General features: G+C 42.6%; 1 protein-coding gene across 1 annotated transcript in view; it reads right to left on the bottom strand.

Annotated features, from left to right (window-relative positions):
- Positions 1-604: 604 nt before the first annotated feature.
- The window catches only part of IPO9 (importin 9), a 35,151-nt gene continuing 16,807 nt past the window's right edge, over positions 605-18,948 (bottom strand). The window contains exons 2-21 of the mRNA XM_044674921.1: positions 16,211-16,299; positions 14,852-14,938; positions 13,823-13,942; positions 13,628-13,728; positions 13,320-13,378; positions 12,678-12,829; positions 11,613-11,711; positions 10,729-10,835; positions 10,172-10,311; positions 8,782-8,941; positions 8,017-8,243; positions 6,950-7,098; positions 6,294-6,422; positions 5,128-5,403; positions 4,675-4,841; positions 3,787-3,920; positions 2,787-2,906; positions 2,226-2,327; positions 1,823-1,899; positions 605-1,453 (exon numbers count right to left, since the gene is read on the bottom strand). Of these exons, the coding sequence (XP_044530856.1) occupies positions 1,343-1,453; positions 1,823-1,899; positions 2,226-2,327; positions 2,787-2,906; positions 3,787-3,920; positions 4,675-4,841; positions 5,128-5,403; positions 6,294-6,422; positions 6,950-7,098; positions 8,017-8,243; positions 8,782-8,941; positions 10,172-10,311; positions 10,729-10,835; positions 11,613-11,711; positions 12,678-12,829; positions 13,320-13,378; positions 13,628-13,728; positions 13,823-13,942; positions 14,852-14,938; positions 16,211-16,299 (2,606 nt within the window). The 3' untranslated portion in view covers positions 605-1,342. The remainder of the gene's footprint in view (positions 1,454-1,822; positions 1,900-2,225; positions 2,328-2,786; positions 2,907-3,786; positions 3,921-4,674; positions 4,842-5,127; positions 5,404-6,293; positions 6,423-6,949; positions 7,099-8,016; positions 8,244-8,781; positions 8,942-10,171; positions 10,312-10,728; positions 10,836-11,612; positions 11,712-12,677; positions 12,830-13,319; positions 13,379-13,627; positions 13,729-13,822; positions 13,943-14,851; positions 14,939-16,210; positions 16,300-18,948) is intronic.

Here is an 18,948-nt window from a genome sequence, read left to right as displayed (position 1 = left end):
AGCAGGGAGAAACAGATGATCTGGTTGGAACTCTTCTATTCTCTAGAACCAAGATGTAAAAAGCAGAGCCGGGATCAACGCCCTGGCTAAAAACCCTTTGGGCCTGGGAGTGGCAGGAGGGAAGAGGATGGGATGGGATCCCCCCCTTCCCCCATAGGAATATCTAAGTGGGGGGAGGGCAGAGGGAGATGAGACTGGCTGGTGGCTCATAGACTACCAGGCCAGTCATCCCACAAGTGTAGGGAAATACTGCCCTGGGATGGGTGCCCTGATGAAAAGCCTCATGGGCTTTTTACATGTATAGCTCTTTTCAGATTGGATTCCACCTAAGTCCTTTTTTATCACTTTATTTTACTTTTCCCCCCCAGAGGGAATGGAAGGCAAAGAGGTGCTTGGGGAGGCACCTTCTACCACATGGAGCAAATTCATCTGTAAAGATTACTGTCCTAGAAAAATACACATTGCTAATTTGTGGGCTACACCTCAACCCTTTCTGAGGACACTGGGCAGGGAGAGGGGAGGGAGAGGAGAAAAATGCATGTCAGACTGGCTCACATGTATCTGTGTGTAGGAGGCAAATTAAATACACTTTTGGGGTGGTCAGTTATAAAAAAATCTTGTGTATTTTTCTTAAAAATGAAACCAAACCTGCCTTCTGTCAGGTTTACTGTGTGCATACGTGTGAGAAGGGCAGTTTGATGGTTTCGTTGTTTCATGCAGGATATAAAAAATGTGGTGATGATTTTTATCAATTGATGAGTTTTAGTGGAGGCTTGGAGCTGGGGGTAGAAAGAAGAGGAGAAAGGGTCACTGGAGACCACCAGGAATCCACTTGCTCTTCATCTCCAACCAGAACCAAGTGAGTCAGTGGTATGGGGCTGGTGACAAAAATGGAATTCCTATCCAAACATGCCTGTTGTCCTATGAAAGTCAGGGTGGTAAGAAGGCCAGTTTGTGGGACATGAGTGACCATGTCTTTTAATTCCCCAGAGAAGGAGAAAAACAATCCATTGACACAGAAACCCCTGACTCTTCTGGCCAGTGATGTTTCAAGGCTGACCAGCAAAGGGCTCTGGAAATAGCCCACATCCAGCCAGGGCAGAGGCAGGGGCAAGAAGGTTTCTTGTGCTAGAATGTCCTCCGAAGGGAATGATCAAAGTCCCTTCATTCAGCATCCCTCTAACGACAACTCTGGTGAGCCCAGTCTGTGCTCGGTCAGTGTGGGTTGCCTAGGGAGGGGCCCGAGGCTGGGAGGCAGCTCCAGAAGAGAAGCAAGGTACGTCTCGACATCAGTTTGTGGCTGGGCTGGCAGGAGCAGTGGTGCAGGGGAGGGACCCCTGGCTTAGATGCCGATTGTATGGAGCACCCTCCTTTCATTGTCGTTAAGGTGGCCTGAGAACATCAAGTAGCAGGGCTGCTGGGCAAACTGGCACAGGAAGTCGGTCAGATAGGCCTGGGGGAGGGAGGAGAGTGGAGGATGGTCATGGAGAGCCATGCTGGCAGAGAGCTGAGGGAAGGGTTGCACAGCTGGGCAGCAGGGGCCCTGCTCCTGATGGAATGGCATTTTTTTAGGAGCTTGTGGTGCTTGAGCTCCAGGGCACACAAGCTCACTTGAGGCCCTTCCAGGAATGCTGCTTCCAAGTCCAGCATATTTCCTACCCAAAGTAGCCTCAAGGAGGGGAAGGATGCTAGGTGGGGCACAGTAGGGGACATTCCAGAGCCTCTGTTCTGGGATCTAAGCCAAATATGAGCTCTCCTAAGAAGCAGAATGTGTCTGTTCTCCTCACACTACGGACTGGGCTTCCCATCTGGACAATCTCACCTGTAAGTCGACCTGATAGAGTGGGTCCTTCAGGGCATCAGGATCATCTTCTTCATCATCTTCGTAGTAATCCTCATCTGTAGGAGAGAGCCAAGGTAGGGATCAGGAAGAGGAACGTGTTACAGAGACATAAACCAAGGCCCAAGAGGACTCATGAACCCCGGCCTCTCCTGGAGCTCTAGGTACTCAGTGACTAGTGGAGGCACCTCAATGTATCCTAGAGCTTAGGAACTTGACTTTCATGCTCCAATTTCTTTTGGGACAAGTAGGACTTGGTTAGTTGTGGCCATACTCCTAGGGTTTTCAGGGTCAAGCCCACCTCCCTTCCTCCTTTCTTTGCCCTCGTTTGTGTTAAAAGAAAATTCATTTCCTGATCTCTGGGTCCCTTGTTTGTTCTGCCTACCATATTTATTTGATGCAAGAATGTCAGAGAGGAGTTGTCCAGCTAAGCCTTCATCTTCCTCTTCTTCCTCCTCCTGGTCTTCCCACATATCATTTGAGTCATCTGTTAGAAGAAAAAGGTAGCTAGAGAATTTTCATCACATTTAAGTCCTGAAGAGGGTGTTCCAGAGAAAAAATGCATAGCAGGCCCTGAAACCTGGAACATGTCTTAATTTCCAATTCCCTTCACCATCCATAGTCCCTCTGATAGACCATGAACCATGTAGCACATGCTGTTTGCATTAACAATGAGAAGATCTATATAGTGTTTTAAGGTATGCAAAACATTAAAGAAATATTATCTCATTTGATCCTCACCACCACCCTGGGTGGCAGGGGCTGTTATCGTCCCCATTTTGCAGATGAGGAAACTGGCAAACAGAGGTCAGATGACTTGGCTAGGGTCACAGAGCTAGTGAGTGCCCCTCTCTGCACTGGGGTGTTCTTGACTCCAGGCTCAGTGCACTGCGCCCCCTCGCTGCAGCAGGATTTACCAGGAAAAGGCCCTAGCTCAGCTTATCACCTTGGCTCCACTCTGCAGGTGTTTGGCGAGAGGCATTTGCTTCCATGACATTGGAGAGCTCATTGATGATCAGCTTTAAGATCTTGACTAGCAAAGGAATGTTTGTCCACCGTTCAGGGTCTATGAAGAAAGGAGAGAGAGACAGCAGTGTGGTCTTTGAAAGAACAGTCTAGAAAAGACCACCATAGGTGGGCATGTGCACACATAGACACACAGATGCAGACACCTACACACAACCCCTTCATCCTACCTGGAGGCACCTGCACATAACAATGGTTATCTCATTGTTCCCCATGCCTTCCAGAGTTTGTTTCTAAAACTCTTACTTTCCTTCTTAGAATCAATACTGTGTATCAGTTCCAGGGCAGAAGAGCAGTTAAAGGCAGGCAATGGGGGTTAAGTGACTTGCCCAGGGCTCCATAGCTAGGAGTGTCTGAGGCCAGACTGGAACTCAGGACCTCCTGTCTCCAGGCCTGGCTCCTCCACAGTTCCTTAATGCACACAGTCCAAAATAACTTCTGAGTATGTGCTGCCACCACTGAAGACCTGTTGAGGGTGCCTTGGTAACTTGGCACAGAGGTAGAAGTTAGGAGAAGTGGATGGGTCATGGCTGTCACATCATTTACTGTCACTTGAGCTTTGAAGAATACTGGGGGGAGGGGGGGGGAGTGTCATAAGAGTGTGGAATCAAGTCAGATTTTGATCCCAAAGTGAATGTGGGCTTCTAAAGCACAGAACAGCTTCAAGCTGTTGCTGCAAACAGATTCCCAGGTCAAGTACACTGGAAAGGATGGGCATAAAGGTTAGGGCCACAGCAGCGCAGCTGAAGTTCCTCAGCCTCTTTTTAGAGAAATCGTGGTCCCCAAAGGGGAAGGGACTTGCTCCACCCTACACCCTGCATCCTGACTTTCAGACAGGTGAGATTCAGTCTCCCACACCAGTAAGGATGCTCCTGTGTTCTAAAGGGAACTCTTATTCAGAGAGGGGAAGTTTCACTCACTTTTGGCTGCTTTTGAACGAGTGCGGATGCCCTCATCCATGTTGAAGATCTCCTCCCCTTTCACCCTGATGTCCTGCAGTCGCTTGTCATCTGCATTGATGCCATGTTGGAGTAGCTTGCATAAGGCCACAGAGCTGGAAAGACAGAGGAAAACCCACTAACAGTCACCTAGCTATTGGTCCCACTCCAAAAGACAAGGAGTTTCTAATTAATCTCTCTTCTCAGTTAATGAAATCCTGCATCATGTATTTTAGAGGTTTTGGGTCCCTTTGTTAGAACTAAAAATGGGAAATTTTTAAGAGTTTAGATTGAGAATCTCTTTTTCTTCTTTAAAAAACAAACAAAAACCTCTTACCTTCAGTCTTTAAGAGTTAATACTAAGTACTGGCTTTAAGGCAGAAGAGTGTTAAGGCTAGGCAGTTGGGGTTAAATGACTTGTCCAGGGTCCCAGAGCTAGGAAGTATCTGGGGCCATATTTGAACCCAGCACCCCTCATTTCCAAGCCTAGCACTCTATCCTCTGAGCCACCTAGTTGCCCCAAGAACCTTTTCTTCTGAACAGAGGTGAGCAAAAATGGTTAGAATTGGGGACATAAACATAAGGAAGTATAATGCCTGCTGATCTGGCCAGGAGAAATCTGGTGCCAATTAAAGCCCTTCTTAGACAGCCTCCCTGGAATACATAGCATGAGCTGGGTATTGTCCTGAAGTTGTGAAGGTGGCAGCTGTTCAGGAGTAGAGAAGAATGGGAAAAGAGGTAAAGAGTTGGGATGAAGGAATATAGGACTATTATCATCTCTTTAACTGGAATTCAGAGAATTAGATTAGAAAAGGAGGGGCAGAATGAAGTGCTGAGAAAGAAGCTGAAATGTGGGAGCTGGGCTCCTACCTGACTTTGCCTTCATACTGTCCATAGAAGAGGTGCTGCCGGCTTGTCCATTCGGCCATCACGAATTCCAGGGCAGGTTTACCAGTTGGTCCTGGGAGACTGCAGAGAAACTCCAAGAGGGGTTCCAGCTGAGTATGCACCAGGTGAGCAAATACCATGATCAAAGACTAAGAGAAAAAACACAGGAGAAACATTTGCTTAAGGGCTTTAAAAGCCTTGAGGATGATGTCAGCTAAGATAAAACAGGTATTTGGAAGCAATGGGTTATATGGATTAAAAAGTCAGTTCCTGAGGTATGAGAATGTTTCTAAGGGAAAAAAGGAGCAGATCTTCTTGGGATGATAGGCCAAGGAAGCAATGGGAAAACTTCAAACCATTGGGTGAATGCCCCATTACTTTTCTACTCTGAGTCCCCAAGTTCTGTCTAGCTGCGGTTCCCTGCTGTCTTCTCACCTGCATGACACTGAGTGTTTCTGCCTGCTGCATCTTGCTGAGGATGGCCCGAAGGATCTGGTCCAGATTTTCACCCAGCTCCCTGCCTGCCTTGGATATGAGGGTGGAGACTAGGCGGCCAACAAAGGCAGCAGTGAACTCAGAGGTTCGGGGGTCAAGAAGCTGGCTCACCACTTGCATCACATACCAGAGACCATTGTGGCCTTGCTCATCATGCCACTGTGCGATCTGCTCCAAAGCCACAGAAACATAGGCCCGAAGGCACTCACCACCATTCTGAAGAAAGGAAAGAACATAAGTGAGAAGCTAAGGTAGAGTAGGATGCCTGGAGTTCATGGAAACAGAAATTCCACCCTCTGCTACCAACATCATGAAACATCCTTATTCTAGACAATTCATAAACTCAGAGTTGGTTCTACTAGGTGCTATCTGTGGCTAGTTTAGTAGGTCAGAGCAGGATTTGAATGGGAACAAGGTTTTTTGTCTCTAAGTGATAGCATGTAGCCAATTCCCTGAAATAACCCTTGATCACACAGGGTTCTGTCAGAGTGGCAACAGTGGTGGTAGAAGTAGGTAAAAAAAAAAAAAAAGAATGGTTCAGTGGAAATCCATCATGACTCCTAGAAAAATAATCCAGAACACATGCCCCAGCAATGGCTCAAATACCAAAAAAAAGGTAGACAGGGGCTGCCATATTGCCCGAAACCCTATGGAATAGAGTGGTTCCCACACCCCTCCCCACAAGCACCTTTTCCCCAGTGACCTTCAAGTTAACCAAAGTCCACTAGCAAGTACCAATAACCAGAATAATCAATCAGCTGCAGTATTTTAGGTCTGGGAAAGAAGCTTGCTACTCAGAGAGCTAGCAGTTGAAACAAGAGGCTTGTATCTTGCTCTCTTCTCTAGAGATCTATCAGTCAGAACTTGCAGATTTTCATTCTAGAGACTTTCCCAAGTGCCCTTAGACGTTCTAGTTGGCAGCAGATACCCACTATCCCTGAACGTTCTAACACCAACAGGAGCAGTCAGTTGAGCCCTGGAACCTTCCTTTATTTAAGGATGACATCAGGACCCCCAAATGGAATGCTTTCAGAATGCTCAGCCTGTTACAAGGTCACAGGTCAGGGCGCTGCTCAATTCCCCCTTTCCCACCAGTGTTCTGGTACCTGCATGGTGGCATTATCATCTGTGTTGAGGGTACATTGCGCAACAGCAGGGAATGCCTGGCAGACAAGTAGCTGGGAGAGAGGAGGCTTTGTATTTCGGACCACTGTGGTCAGAATATCAATGGCTGTCTGTGGAGAAGAAATGAAGGGCAGTCAGAGCTACTTCTTCCTGGGAGATTCGCAGTCCAGGCTTCTTTGCAGACTGCAGTGAAGCAGACAGAACTGAGTGGGTAAAACAATCTTGCTCTTGCAAAAAAAGCCCCACAAGATGTAGGTTTCCTCCTAGAGAAAGTACAACTGAGCAGTTGGTAGTAGAGAAGCTCCTAGTCCCCTCAAAACAGACAAGCACTTTCTTGGACACTAAGAGATGGATAGACAGAACAGCCCGGTGGCAAACAAAGCCAGCTTATTATGCTGGCTAACTGAATTAAGTGAGGGCACCTCGGAGCACAAGGAATCTTAAAAAGCTATCAAGTGCTATCTACTATCCTGGTGAGGTCTGCTCTATGAAGGGGCATGTTCATTGCATGAACATCTCTCAACTTTCTCTGAGCTGATACTGAATAGGCCAGGAGAGATGACCTGGGTAAGATATTCAGATTCCCCATCATACATTCCCACTTGGGTAAGGCTCCCCATGGGTTCCTGCTACTCACCGCACACAGTCCAGCAGGGATCTTGTCAGCAGGGGCCTGCATAATGCTGACCAGGGTTGGAATTAATCTCATCTGCATGGGACCCTGACAAGCCTCTATCTGGGCCAGTTCTTTGAATATATCCTGAGCCAAAGAGGCAACAACAGGGTCTGAAGTGGGGGGGAAAAAAAAAAAGATAAAACCCAGTGTGACTCCCAGGAGGTCTGGAGCTTCCTGTTTTAGTCATGAAATGCTTATCTCTGCTCTCCCATGTTACTGAATTCTTTATCACTATAAGCCCCAGTGAGGCCAAAGAAATAACTTGATAGCATATAAAGACTGCTCCTCAATATTATTGGGGATGTAGACAATAAATGATAACTCTAGTACAACTATCAATAATATGGAATTAGGTCTTAATCAACGATACATGTAAAACCCAGTGGAGTTGTGTGTCAGCTAAGGGAGAGTTAGGGGAGTTTGGGGGGGGAGGGAAAGAATATGAAATATGTAGCTACGGGAAGACACTAAAATAAATAGTGTTCCCCAAAGCTACACAACATTCTTTTTAGAATTTTTTTTAATTTAAATTCTTAATTTTCTACTAAAATTAAATCCTGCACCTTTCCATAAGGCAATCTTTACTACTTTCTTCCTTAAACAAACAAAAGAAGCTCTTACCTTATGTCTTAGAATTGATACTAAATATTGGTTCCAAGGAAGAAGAGAAGTAAGGCTAAGTAAGAGGGACTAAGTGATTTACCCAGGGTGAACCAGTGAGGAAGTATCTGAGGCCAGATCTGAACCCAAGACCTCTTGTCTCTAGGCCTGACTCTTGATCCACTGAGTCACCTAGATGCTCCCATGGTTTGGTTTAAAAGTTTTTAAAAACACATTTATCCTCTCAGGTTAGGCCCTTTACCTCACATAAATTATATTTATTATGGCAAGTCCTTCAAGATACCAAAGAGATCAAGGAAAGCTCCACCTGAGTTTACTTGTTCATAACTGTTTCTCTTTCCAAACACACTTGGTACCGCCCAATCAACTTATTCTCCTGTCTCCTGTGGTTGCTGGTAGAAACCTACCATTGCTGTATTTTAGAAAGATGGCGATAGTGAATGGGCAGATTTTGTTTTCCACACTGGCTGTGAATTCTGGGTCTACTGTGCACACAATGCATAGTGTCTCCATCACCAAATTGAGGACTTCTGAGCTGAACTGGGCTGCCAGGTGAATCAAGCCATCGAGGACGCTGGGGAGGAAGGGCCGTAACACATGGGTGCTCTCTGAGACTTTCAGCTGGTCACAATAACTAGATACAGAGAGAGAGCAGTCAGGGTTGTAAACGGATTGGGTGAGTACTCATTCTAATTGCCCCACCACTCAGAGAGATAATCTCCCAGGCACTAAGCAAGTGGTGAACTTGTTGGTATTTTCTTTTTTTCCCAGTACATCTCATCTATCATGAAAAAGACTGAGGTAAAACCACAAGGAAGTATTCTTTTATTCTTTTATCACTGACTGATGGCTGAGAAGGGATCAATCAACAAACACTTCCTAAACTTCTCAAACCATGTAGGAAATTCCAAGGGAATAGATGAAGGGTACAAGATCTCTTAGACTCAACCATCAGAACTTCATTCATCTAGCTAAAAACAACTATGAACATATTCCTTTCTTTCTTCACCTAGTCAGTTTTTCTTAAGATCTTTCAGTATCCAGTATCTCTTCAGTTTCCAGGTAAAATAAATCAATAGGCCACCTGTGGCTCAGGATGTTTTGCCTGAGCACTATCCCCCCAGAGTAGTCCCTATCACCCACCCCAGACCCAAATATTTCAGTTCACTCACCCCCAGATGGCTCTGACAGCAGAGATCCGCACTGATGGGGGCTGAGTCTCATGCAGACCACTTACAGTTGCCTGTAAGAACTGCTGGATCAGTTCAGGGGACATGGCAACAGTGAACCGACTGGCAGCCCAGAGAGCCCGGCCCAACAGAAAAGGAGAGACTAAGGGAGAGACAAAAACAATGCAGTGAGGACTTCTACTGCAAATGATCCTTCTAGCCTAATTTCAAGCCCAACTTGAAGCCACTTTTAACTGGATTCTACATGACATATGCAAACTAACTAAAAAAGGAAGAAGGATCTCAGAGACAAGAGAAGAGAAAGCAAAAAAGCTCGACCTTTGTAGCCTCTGATAGAAAGTTCTTTCTCTACCCTTTCTTTCCTATCATTTTTTTAATGGCTCACAGTTCTTATTTATACTAATGGACCTCCATTCAAACTAATCCTAATCAAAGTATTTACTAAAGTTGGGCAGCCAGTTATCATTGATTAAGCAACAACCATGTGCCAGGCACTGTGCTAAGCATTAGGTATACAAAAAGAGGCAAAGGGCAGTCTTTGCTCTCAAGGAACTCACAATTTAATGGGGGAGAGATGTTGAAAAAACACATCCTTTCACAGATTATCTACCCTGATTCACTGTCAGAGAAGAATGAAGAACAGAGAGAATTTCAATTGGTTGAAGTTATCACAAAGACTGTTGGACTGAGGTTCAAAATTAAAATGAAAGGTAACAAAGGAGCTTCTAGGTCTGAATGTTAGTCAAAGATATAAGTTGAGAATTGAATAGAAGAAAATCACTGAACTCTCCAAGAAGAGATGACAGCATTACAGAATGGAAGCAGGGAATATATAGTACAGAAGAAGAGATAAAAGTACAGCAAAAACAATGAATCATAGAATGTGACTTGAGAATTCATATAAACAGCAGGGGCTATTTTTATAGGCAAGAAATTTTTGTGGAGGGCAGAACTAAAAATTGTAATCACTTGGCTACAGGCTGAGAATAACAGCTTGGAAAAAAATGTAGGAGTGAGCCTGACTTAAATTCCCTGGGGTGTTATGGATCCAATCAGGAGAGAAGCAAAGATAAGGCCAGTAAGTTCTAAAGGTGAAACAAGCAGAATCAAAGTCTGTTCAAATGCCAAGGACATCTGGGATCAACAAGCATTGATATGGCCACTAAGGGAGGAAAAAAGAATGGCTGGGGAGAAATTTGAATTCAGCAACATCACAAGCCAGTCAAATTTTTCAGGTCACTGTTTGGGAGACCCTGACTTTGCTTCAGGGTGGAAGGATAAGACCTACTTCAACAACTCAAAAGGATTTACAATTAAGTTGAAGACAGCTACCAAGGTCTTGTAGGAGCCTGGGCACTATGCTAGAACATACCTGAGAGATTGAGATCTGCAAGGACAACGTTGGTTAGGAACCCGTGCATATCAAAATGTACTCTGCCATTTTTCACATTGTCAGTAATGATAGACTTCACAGAGCCCAGAGCTAGCATACAAGCTTCATGGATCTTCCACCTGCAAAAGCATAATACAATAGTACCCCCCGGCCTGGTCAAACAAACATGGTCACCCAAAGCTGAGCACTTAAGGAATGTAGTTCTGTCTGGCAAGATAGTCCAAAAGACCTGAAATTGGCTAGGTGGTCTTCCTCGACAGGCTTTACTATCTTTACCTTTAACCAGAGGCAGAATGAAATATGATACCAAAACTGACTAAAAGAGAAACAATACAAACAAGATGTAGACTGGTTTCCTTAAGCCAATTCGGCAGGAGTTAAAAATAGAGTAGCACAACAATCCACTGCTTTGGGTTTGGGAAGAGTAACTTTAGGATTGATGAACAAAGATAATATTTCTGTGTTGGCTGGCTCTGGCATCACTGGGTATAGCTGCTGACAGTTCCTTAACCCAGCCTCTGTTGCTCCTTCCTTACCAGTGCTCAGTGCCACTGCTTTGGGTTTGTTCTGCTTCTTGTAAATGTCGAGTGGCAGCAGCAGCCAGGGCTGTAGCACTCTCATTCTGGAAATCTGTGGCCACAGCCTAGAAGGAGAAAATGATTCTTGACAAATCGGCATGTGTGAATGAAACCTGGTTTAATGGCTAGTCACTTGGGTCAGAATGTTATCTAGCTGCATAGAGTCAATTCCTTCCATATGAAAGTAAATTATATATATGTTTATAAAATCTCTTGATGACATTGTCTTCTCCATCCTTATTTTCACATATCCTATTTTTTGGCTAATTTAATAGAACACCCACTACTGATGGCAGCCCCAAACCTAGAAGACTCTAGACCAGACACTTGAACTTCTAAAGCCTCAAACTAAACAGGGAAATGAAAACTAAATCTTTTTGAGCTTGCTGTGAGAGGCCATTCTTATTGATCCTCACCTTCACTAGCAGTACATGTCAGCACTTCCCCCTATACCAAAGAAAAGAGGGGCAGATATTTGGATGGTATCACTCAGATTCCCAAGGGAGCTCTTTCTCCATTAAGTTTGCCATTATAATGATTGCTACTATAAATACTGGCAGAAAAATGGATCTAAAATCACTGCCCCTGCTCATTTGGGGCCTTCTTCCTCTTCAGTCTTTTCCCACAAGCCTAAAATTCTTAAAGCAGTTCTCCTACCCACAGAGAAGCAGTAGCACTTGGTTCTTCAGGATACCTGAATTACCACTGTAATAAAGGCATCTAACAAACAGGGCTTCAGCTGGGATAGGGGTGGGGGTCTGGGGAGGAGAGTCAACCAGAAGCTCAAAGAGCTGAGACTTTTCATCAGTGCTGGGTGGGGATTGGTTATCACTAGTCTTTACCAGCAACAGGTCCTGAGCTGCAATCCTGACAGTGTAGGAAAAAGTATCATCATCTTCATCTTCAACAAACTGCTGGGGGTTGGCTGTCCACACTTTAATCTGAAAAACATCAGGAAAGTTAGATTTCTATTGGGATAACTTGGATCAAATGTTCCCTCAGCCATAACCAGAGGTAAAGGGTGTAGAAGGGACAATGACCTGCTTTTCCTTATACCAAGGCTCTAAGCTTGGAGAGTTCTTTAAAATCCAACAACATAAACCTCCCACCTTCTGTCTTAGAATTGATACAGAGTTATCAGTTCTAAGGCAGAAGAGTAGCAAGGACTAGGTAATTGGGGTAAGTGGCTTGCCCAGGGTCACACAACTGTCTGTGTGTCTGAGGCTAAATCTGAACCCAGGACCTCTCTTCTCCAGGCCTGGCTCTATCCACTAAGCCACCTGGTTGCACCTCCCAAAGAGTTCTTTTTTGTTCGACTTCTTTCAAAGATGTTTGTCCTTCAAGACTGCTACTCTTGGGGTAGGTATTACCTTATGAGGAAGGTAAAACAGCTACCACAACTTGTTGCTTTTTGGCAAATACACTTTTGGAATCTACAAGTTTGATTTATCAGTTCACCGTAAACAGGTAGGGTGTCACAATGACTGTACCCCACCACCAGGAGATGGGAGAGGTGATTGGTTTATTCTATGATCAGCTTTCATTTGCAATAGTCTTCCAATTAAGATAATAATCTCTTCTCATCACCTGGCTCCTCAGCAGGGACTCAACTACTAGGCAAATGAACACACACAGAGAGGGTGATGGCATTTTTTCTCACCTTTTGATGCAAATGCTCTTTAAGTCCAAGCCTGGAGTTTTGAAGAAGCTGACAAAACCACCTTAGCACAGCTCTATGACATAGGAACTGATGTGTTTTTATTTCCCTAGGACAAATGTAATGCCAATGATTGCTTAGGGTTTAGCATGAAGCTACCCTGCTGGTATCTCCTCTTATTCCCTATCTTTCTTCTAATCCTGATGCTTTAAAAAGACATAGTTGGGGTTGTTTCCCAGAAGACATTTACCTGTTCCTCAGTTATCTGCATGTATAAAATAATGTAATAAATCAGCTCAGGCAACGCCTTCTTCACAGTGCTTTTGAATTTGCTGTTTTCCAGTAGGGCATGTACAAACTCAAAAATGCTGAAGACGAGATTCTCAAATCCCAGCACTTCACCTAGAAGAAGGGAATACAAGGAAAGGAATTGATAACCAAAGAGCAAAACAGACAAACCAAAAAGCCCCTATAAAAAGGTAACTGTGTTATGTCTAGAAATCAACTAAGTAGAATATGTTGGTTGACTATTCTGTCAATAACAACAACTGGCAATCAGGAGAGGCAGGAAGTACCAAGAAGACAATCACCAGCAAACAACACAGCAAAGGTCTTGGAGGAGGGAGCAAAGACCAGGGTATTTTACCAGTTACAGGTGAATTTGGAGAGAATCATCTGAAATGAGATTCTACTGCATCTATTCCTGAGGAAAGGCTAGGTGGGTTTTCCACTTTTGAGTTCTCCAAATGTCCAAAAACAACATTTGCCTTAGCTGGAAGAATTCCTACCTATATCTTTGAAACTTAAATGCAACCTAAGCCTGATCTGAAAACTTTCAAAAGAGATCCTATGAGTTGGTGTCCCTAAGTAGAGACCGTAAACCAATACTCACCATCAGAATCCACAGGATCTTCTACTTCTTCAGTGTAATTCACTTCTGTCCTCACATAAGTATGGAATAAAGTTAAGAAGCACAATTTGGTATTTTTTTTTATGTAAATAGGTGAAAAAACACATTCAAGCAGGGAGCTTTTTCTTTTTTCCTCATGTAATTGCCTTACCAGTACATCTTAAAACTGAAGTTAGCAGGCTTTCCCACACACGATAAAACCCCATTTCAGAAAGGACATCCACTCCAATGCTCTTGCTTTCTAAGGAGAAATATAATAAGGCTCTCCCAGGTTTCCAAAAAAAGGATATAAAGCTGCACTTTCAGTCAAGGTGTTCCACACAATTGGCAGGATTTGCTGCATGGAGGAAACCATGTGCTTGGGGAAGTTTTTCACTAGGGCCGTTACTGCCTAAAAAGAAAAGAAAAATCCATGAGAAAGAACCACTTAATTAAGACTTCTTTCTAAACTGGAAATTTTTTTAAATGCTCTGGTAAATTTTTACCTTTAGGACTTCCATCTTAAACCCACTGTCAGATGTGGGGCCATCTGGCATCTGGAGTGCCTGAACGAAGGCCTCAGTGAACTGCTGAACCACAGGAAAGATTAGCACTTTGGCAGCACCCTGTTAAAAGAATTTAAAATCTAGTCTCTAGACATGTCTTTTGATTGGAAGTCACTTGCACATAAGCCCCCCAAAGAAGTTCATTGTCTAGTCTTAGATGTGTAGATGGGTCTCTAAAGTGCCAGTTCCTAATCAGAGGAGCTTAACATTTCTACCATTTAAATTTACCACCTGAACTCCTTGTGCTTTCTACTTCCCAGTCTCACCCCAAGAGTATTCTAAGACTTGATATATCAATCATCAATCAGCAAGCATTTAAGTTACTCTGTTCCAGATGCTATGCTTGCTACTGGGAACGCAATGACCAAATCCTGACCTCAGGAAGCTTATATTATTCTATTAAAGGAGACAAGTCAATATTCTAATATATTAAAAAAAGTATAATACGGATTGAAGGTGATTTTGGAGTGGGGACACTGAAGAAAGGGGAAGTAGAGAATGTCAAGAATAGGCAATAGGTCTATTCTGAGCTTTAAATGACACCAGGGAGTCCAAGGGAGGTGAAGATGGGGAAAGACTACACTCCAGGGAGGCATCAGGGATAGCCCGTGCAAAAGCAATGAAAGGGTCTCTCAAAGGGAGGTCTACAAGTTGGGCATCAATCAGTGCCCTCAGCTATTCTGGCTTAAGAGATGCCAGAAGGAAAGGATGGTTCACTGAAGGGAGGTAAAAAGACAACAATAGGCCACTAGATCTAGGGGACTGAAAATTGGATGAAAGAAAGTCAACTATAAGCAATGAAAAATTTTAGTTAAAATAGAAAAGCTATCTGACAAAACTTTTGATGTTACTGCCATCAAATAGCTTTAGGAACAATTAGTAATAACCCAACAACATAACTCTGAAATGATATCAGTTTGTGTGGTATGCTAGTCTTACATGTTGCTGTCACCCCAAAGTCTCACCCACCTTTTCCAACTCTTCCATGTTACAGATCATATGAGCACAGGTGGTAAAAATCTCCACAGCACGGGAACGGGTTCGAATACCATACACCTGAAAGAGAGATTACAAACTTTAAGTACCCTGCCATGAGTGAGTGAATGCATGTAAATGTTAGTGGAAGCTCTGTGAATTATTCTGAATATTTAACTCATTCCAGATTGACTTGGACTAGGTCACCTACAGATATGACAATGATCACACAAAGGAAAAGGAAAATTTGAGAGAGGGGGAAAAAAAGGAGCATCTTGCTGCTGTTCAGGCCTCTACATCTTTAGATCAGTGATGGGCAAACTACGGCCAGTGGGCCAGAGGCAGCTCCCTGAAATGTTCTATCTGGCTGTGCTACCATTATTCCTAATCTGATGAATACAATGAGTAGGATACAATATAAAGAAACTTCGAAAGAGTTGCCTTAGAAAAAGACTGACAGATGAGCATTTCTTTTCCTTTGGCCCCCTCCTAAAAAGTTTGCCCATCACTGGTTTAGAATATAGGAAGAATAACACCAATCTCAGAACTAGGAACTATCAAAGCTGGCATTACACATGTCAGAAAGACAGACTTCAGCTTTGGGCAGCAACAGGAAGGCACACCTATTAAAAGTTATCACTGGGGGCAGCTGAGTGGCTCAGTGGATTGAGAGCCAGGCCTAGAGATGGGAGGTCCCAGGTTCAAATCTGGCCTCAGACACTTCCCAGCTATGTGATCCTGGGCAAGTCGCTTGACCCCCATTGCATAGCCCTTACTGCTCCTCTGCCTTGGAACCAATACACAGTATTGAATCTAAGATGGAAGGTAAGGGTTTTAAAAAAAAATTATCACTGTGTTATCTTAGGGCTTATAAGTCCTGCCATTCTTTTGGGCTTATAATAAGGTCATTTTTTTTCAATGCAAAGACTCCTGGGAAGGCTCACACCAGCTTTCTGTTAACATATTTTAGTGTAAATAAATTTAATCAGATTGATTATACCTTCAACAGTTAGCTGAGATCAAAGCACTGAGAAGCTATGGAATCTTAGTGTCCTCTGAGAGAAATAGAGGACAGGATTCCAGGAGTCAGAAATGAGGCTGAAAACAAATTATCCATTTGCTAATTTTGTCTAGGACAAACTCTGGCAGTTACAGTGATGCTATTATTCAGGTTCACCTCTGGCAGTTCCAGACACATTCAGTGTTACTCTAAAGTAAACTAATGGATTTATAATTGTGATTTGGAGACTTATTATTGACTAAATGGCAGCATGAGTCTAGAAATGATTTCCCTGCCCCCAATGCTGGTTTTCTTTCTGCTAACCACAGGGAAGGACTATGGAGCTTCCATACCTCTGCCATGGTGAAGATCTTATACATCTCTGGGAGAATAACAGGAGCGACAAGTGGCATTTGTGTGTCTGTTACTTCCCGAGTGAATTCTAGGATGAAAAGAGTGTTAGTGTTGCCCCAGCTATTGTCCCCAAAGCCATTAAATGCCAGAAAAGATATTGGTGTGGTTTTTGGAATAGAGCACTAGGGATTAATGGGCTTATTCTAGAGGTAGGGAAGAAGAGGAGACTGTAGATTTTTTCTTTTGAGAAGGGAAAAGATGACAGTGAAAATAAAAGAATCCTGGGAGGATTAGGAAAAAGGAGAGAAAAAAACTTTCATAAAAATACTGCAAAGAGAGCCATAAGAGATGCCACAGAAGTTTTGTTGGAAAGGTGTGAAGGATCACTGCACTTTCTGAGTTCTATCCTCTACTAAGACAACCTTAGTAGTTGCCCCTCTGGTAATCAATTCCACCTTCTGATCTCTTGTGTTTTTTTTTAATACTTTCTCTGGGCATGATGTTTTGGTACATTTGGTTCAGTGTATGCCGGCTTGCTTGGCCTTGAACTCTATTATGTCCATTACACTGATAGTGGATGACACTTGCCTGGAAGGCAAAAGCTGCTGCTACCTGAAGCAGAAAGGGAATTCTGACATGGGTATGGAGAAAGATAAACCATAAATCAGAAAAACAGTATTTAAACCAACAGGGAGAGATGGGTCATCTTGTCTCCATTATAAAAAGAAAGAAATGAGCAAATATATCCTGGTCAAAAAGAAAAAAAGAAATGGCAATTAAAGCATAAGAACTAAGGATTCCACAATAAGTGGTAGAATCATGATGAAAATGGAATTTTGAAGAAGTCTTCTCACTTTATTGGGGCTTCATGTATTCTGCTGTTTTTTTAAAAGTTACCACAAGAAGAGGAAAGAGGAAGGACGTCTAAGCCATTTGGATGTTTCTCAAATTAAGATACAGGATTTAGAAATAAAAGGTGAAATTTCCAAAGTTATCAGTTTACTGGTGCTAGGCAAGTACCAAAGACCATGGCATTAGTATCAAAGATTCAGGATTGAGTTTCTTGCATTATCTGAGGTAGGCCTATGATTTGGGCTTTAAGAGTTTATCACTAAGACTATTGCTCTGATTTCTATAGGAAGTGATAAATGGAATTGGTGTCTTACATATACATAGTACAAGAAGTTATATTAAAGACAAAGAATGATCTAGTTCAATGGTATTTCCTATTTTTATGGAGTGCTTTGCCATCATATTTATTCTTCCACAACCAATTCTGAAAGTTAGTACTTTACTGTATCTTTATAGATTAAAAGCCCAAAGCTCAGAAAAGTAACTTGTTTAAATCATCTAGATGAACCTGACACAGTAAATCAGGAGGATGGAAGATTTGCAACAATGTCATCTCCTAACTTGCTTGGAAATTAAATCAATTAAGAGTCGGAATGCTAATAAGCAAATTTCCAATGCCATTAAAACTTATTTCTTCTATATGTAAAAAGTAGAGAGACTTGTTACATTCCCCCAAGAGGTTATGGGGCATTATTGCAAAATCCTTTAGAAAATTATAACTTTCTCCTTCTTTCTCCTTAGTTGTCTCTTCTCTACCATGTGCTCTGCCATACACACATGTATGGCTGAGCCTCTCATGTTACTGAAGGAGTTCCATGCATTTAGATATTTTAAGAAAATAGTTGCATGACGCATGGAAGTTGTTCCATAATCACAGCAGCAATAATTTATATTACTACATCACATTATAATTTACAAAGCATTTTCACATATATCATTTCCCTTTTTCCTTAAGCAATTGGTAAAGGAGGTGAAGTCAATATTTTTATTTCTATTTTACAGGTAAAGAACCTAAACCTAAGAAAGCCAGGTGTCCCAAATCACATAGCTGGTGAGTAGAACTGGGAATGATTGCTAACTTCAAGATCTTTACATTCTACCACATTAGTCAGTTTCTCCATTATAACTAGATACGATGTTCTTCGGCAGTTTTCTTTGGATGGTGGAGAACAAAATAATATGATGGAAGACATCCATATTGAAGATATTATTCTTAAGTTAATAGCAATGAAGGTTCTTCAAACTCACCTGCAGCTGAAGTATACAACCTCCTTTCTCTTTTTTGTATTTTACTGTTTCAAAAGTTTGCATTTTGTATTTTGCATTTTGAAATTCTGTAATTGTATGTTTTACATTTGCATTTGTACAAGTATGTTTTCACTGATTATTTGTTTTCTTTGAAATTTTCTTTTCTTTGATTTATATCCCTAGTGCAAGTTAGCATAGATAAGGAGTAGCAATAAGAATCAGATAAGATAAGCATAAGATTAAGAGTATTTTTTGGGGGGGAAATATAATAATAATGTTAGGTATAACTTTAGAATTACATAGAATAGTGAGCACATGGGAGATCTCTCTCCATATGCTTGAAGGGGAGAAATTATAAAGATGATATTAGAAATTAAGTCTTGTTACATTAGTTTAGAGATAAGAAGTGAAGAAGCTGGCTTGAGAAAGAATTGGAGTTTGAAACAGATCTGAGACAGTGTCAGTTTTAAATGTTGACTGTGTGTGGGAGGTATAATTTTTTTTCTGTGGCAGTTACTCTCTGGGAGGGGCAATGGCTCTCTCAAAGTGCTGGGAGCAGGTGACATCTTCTTCTCTCTCTCTCTCTCTCTCTCTCTCTCTCTCTCTCTCTCTCTCTCTCTCTCTCTCTCTCTCTCTC

Source organism: Gracilinanus agilis, chromosome 4 (assembly GCF_016433145.1).
Source record: "Gracilinanus agilis isolate LMUSP501 chromosome 4, AgileGrace, whole genome shotgun sequence".
Lineage (NCBI taxonomy): Eukaryota > Metazoa > Chordata > Mammalia > Didelphimorphia > Didelphidae > Gracilinanus > Gracilinanus agilis.
Note: the sequence above shows the minus strand (reverse complement) of the source record. Positions and strands in the feature narration are given on the sequence as shown.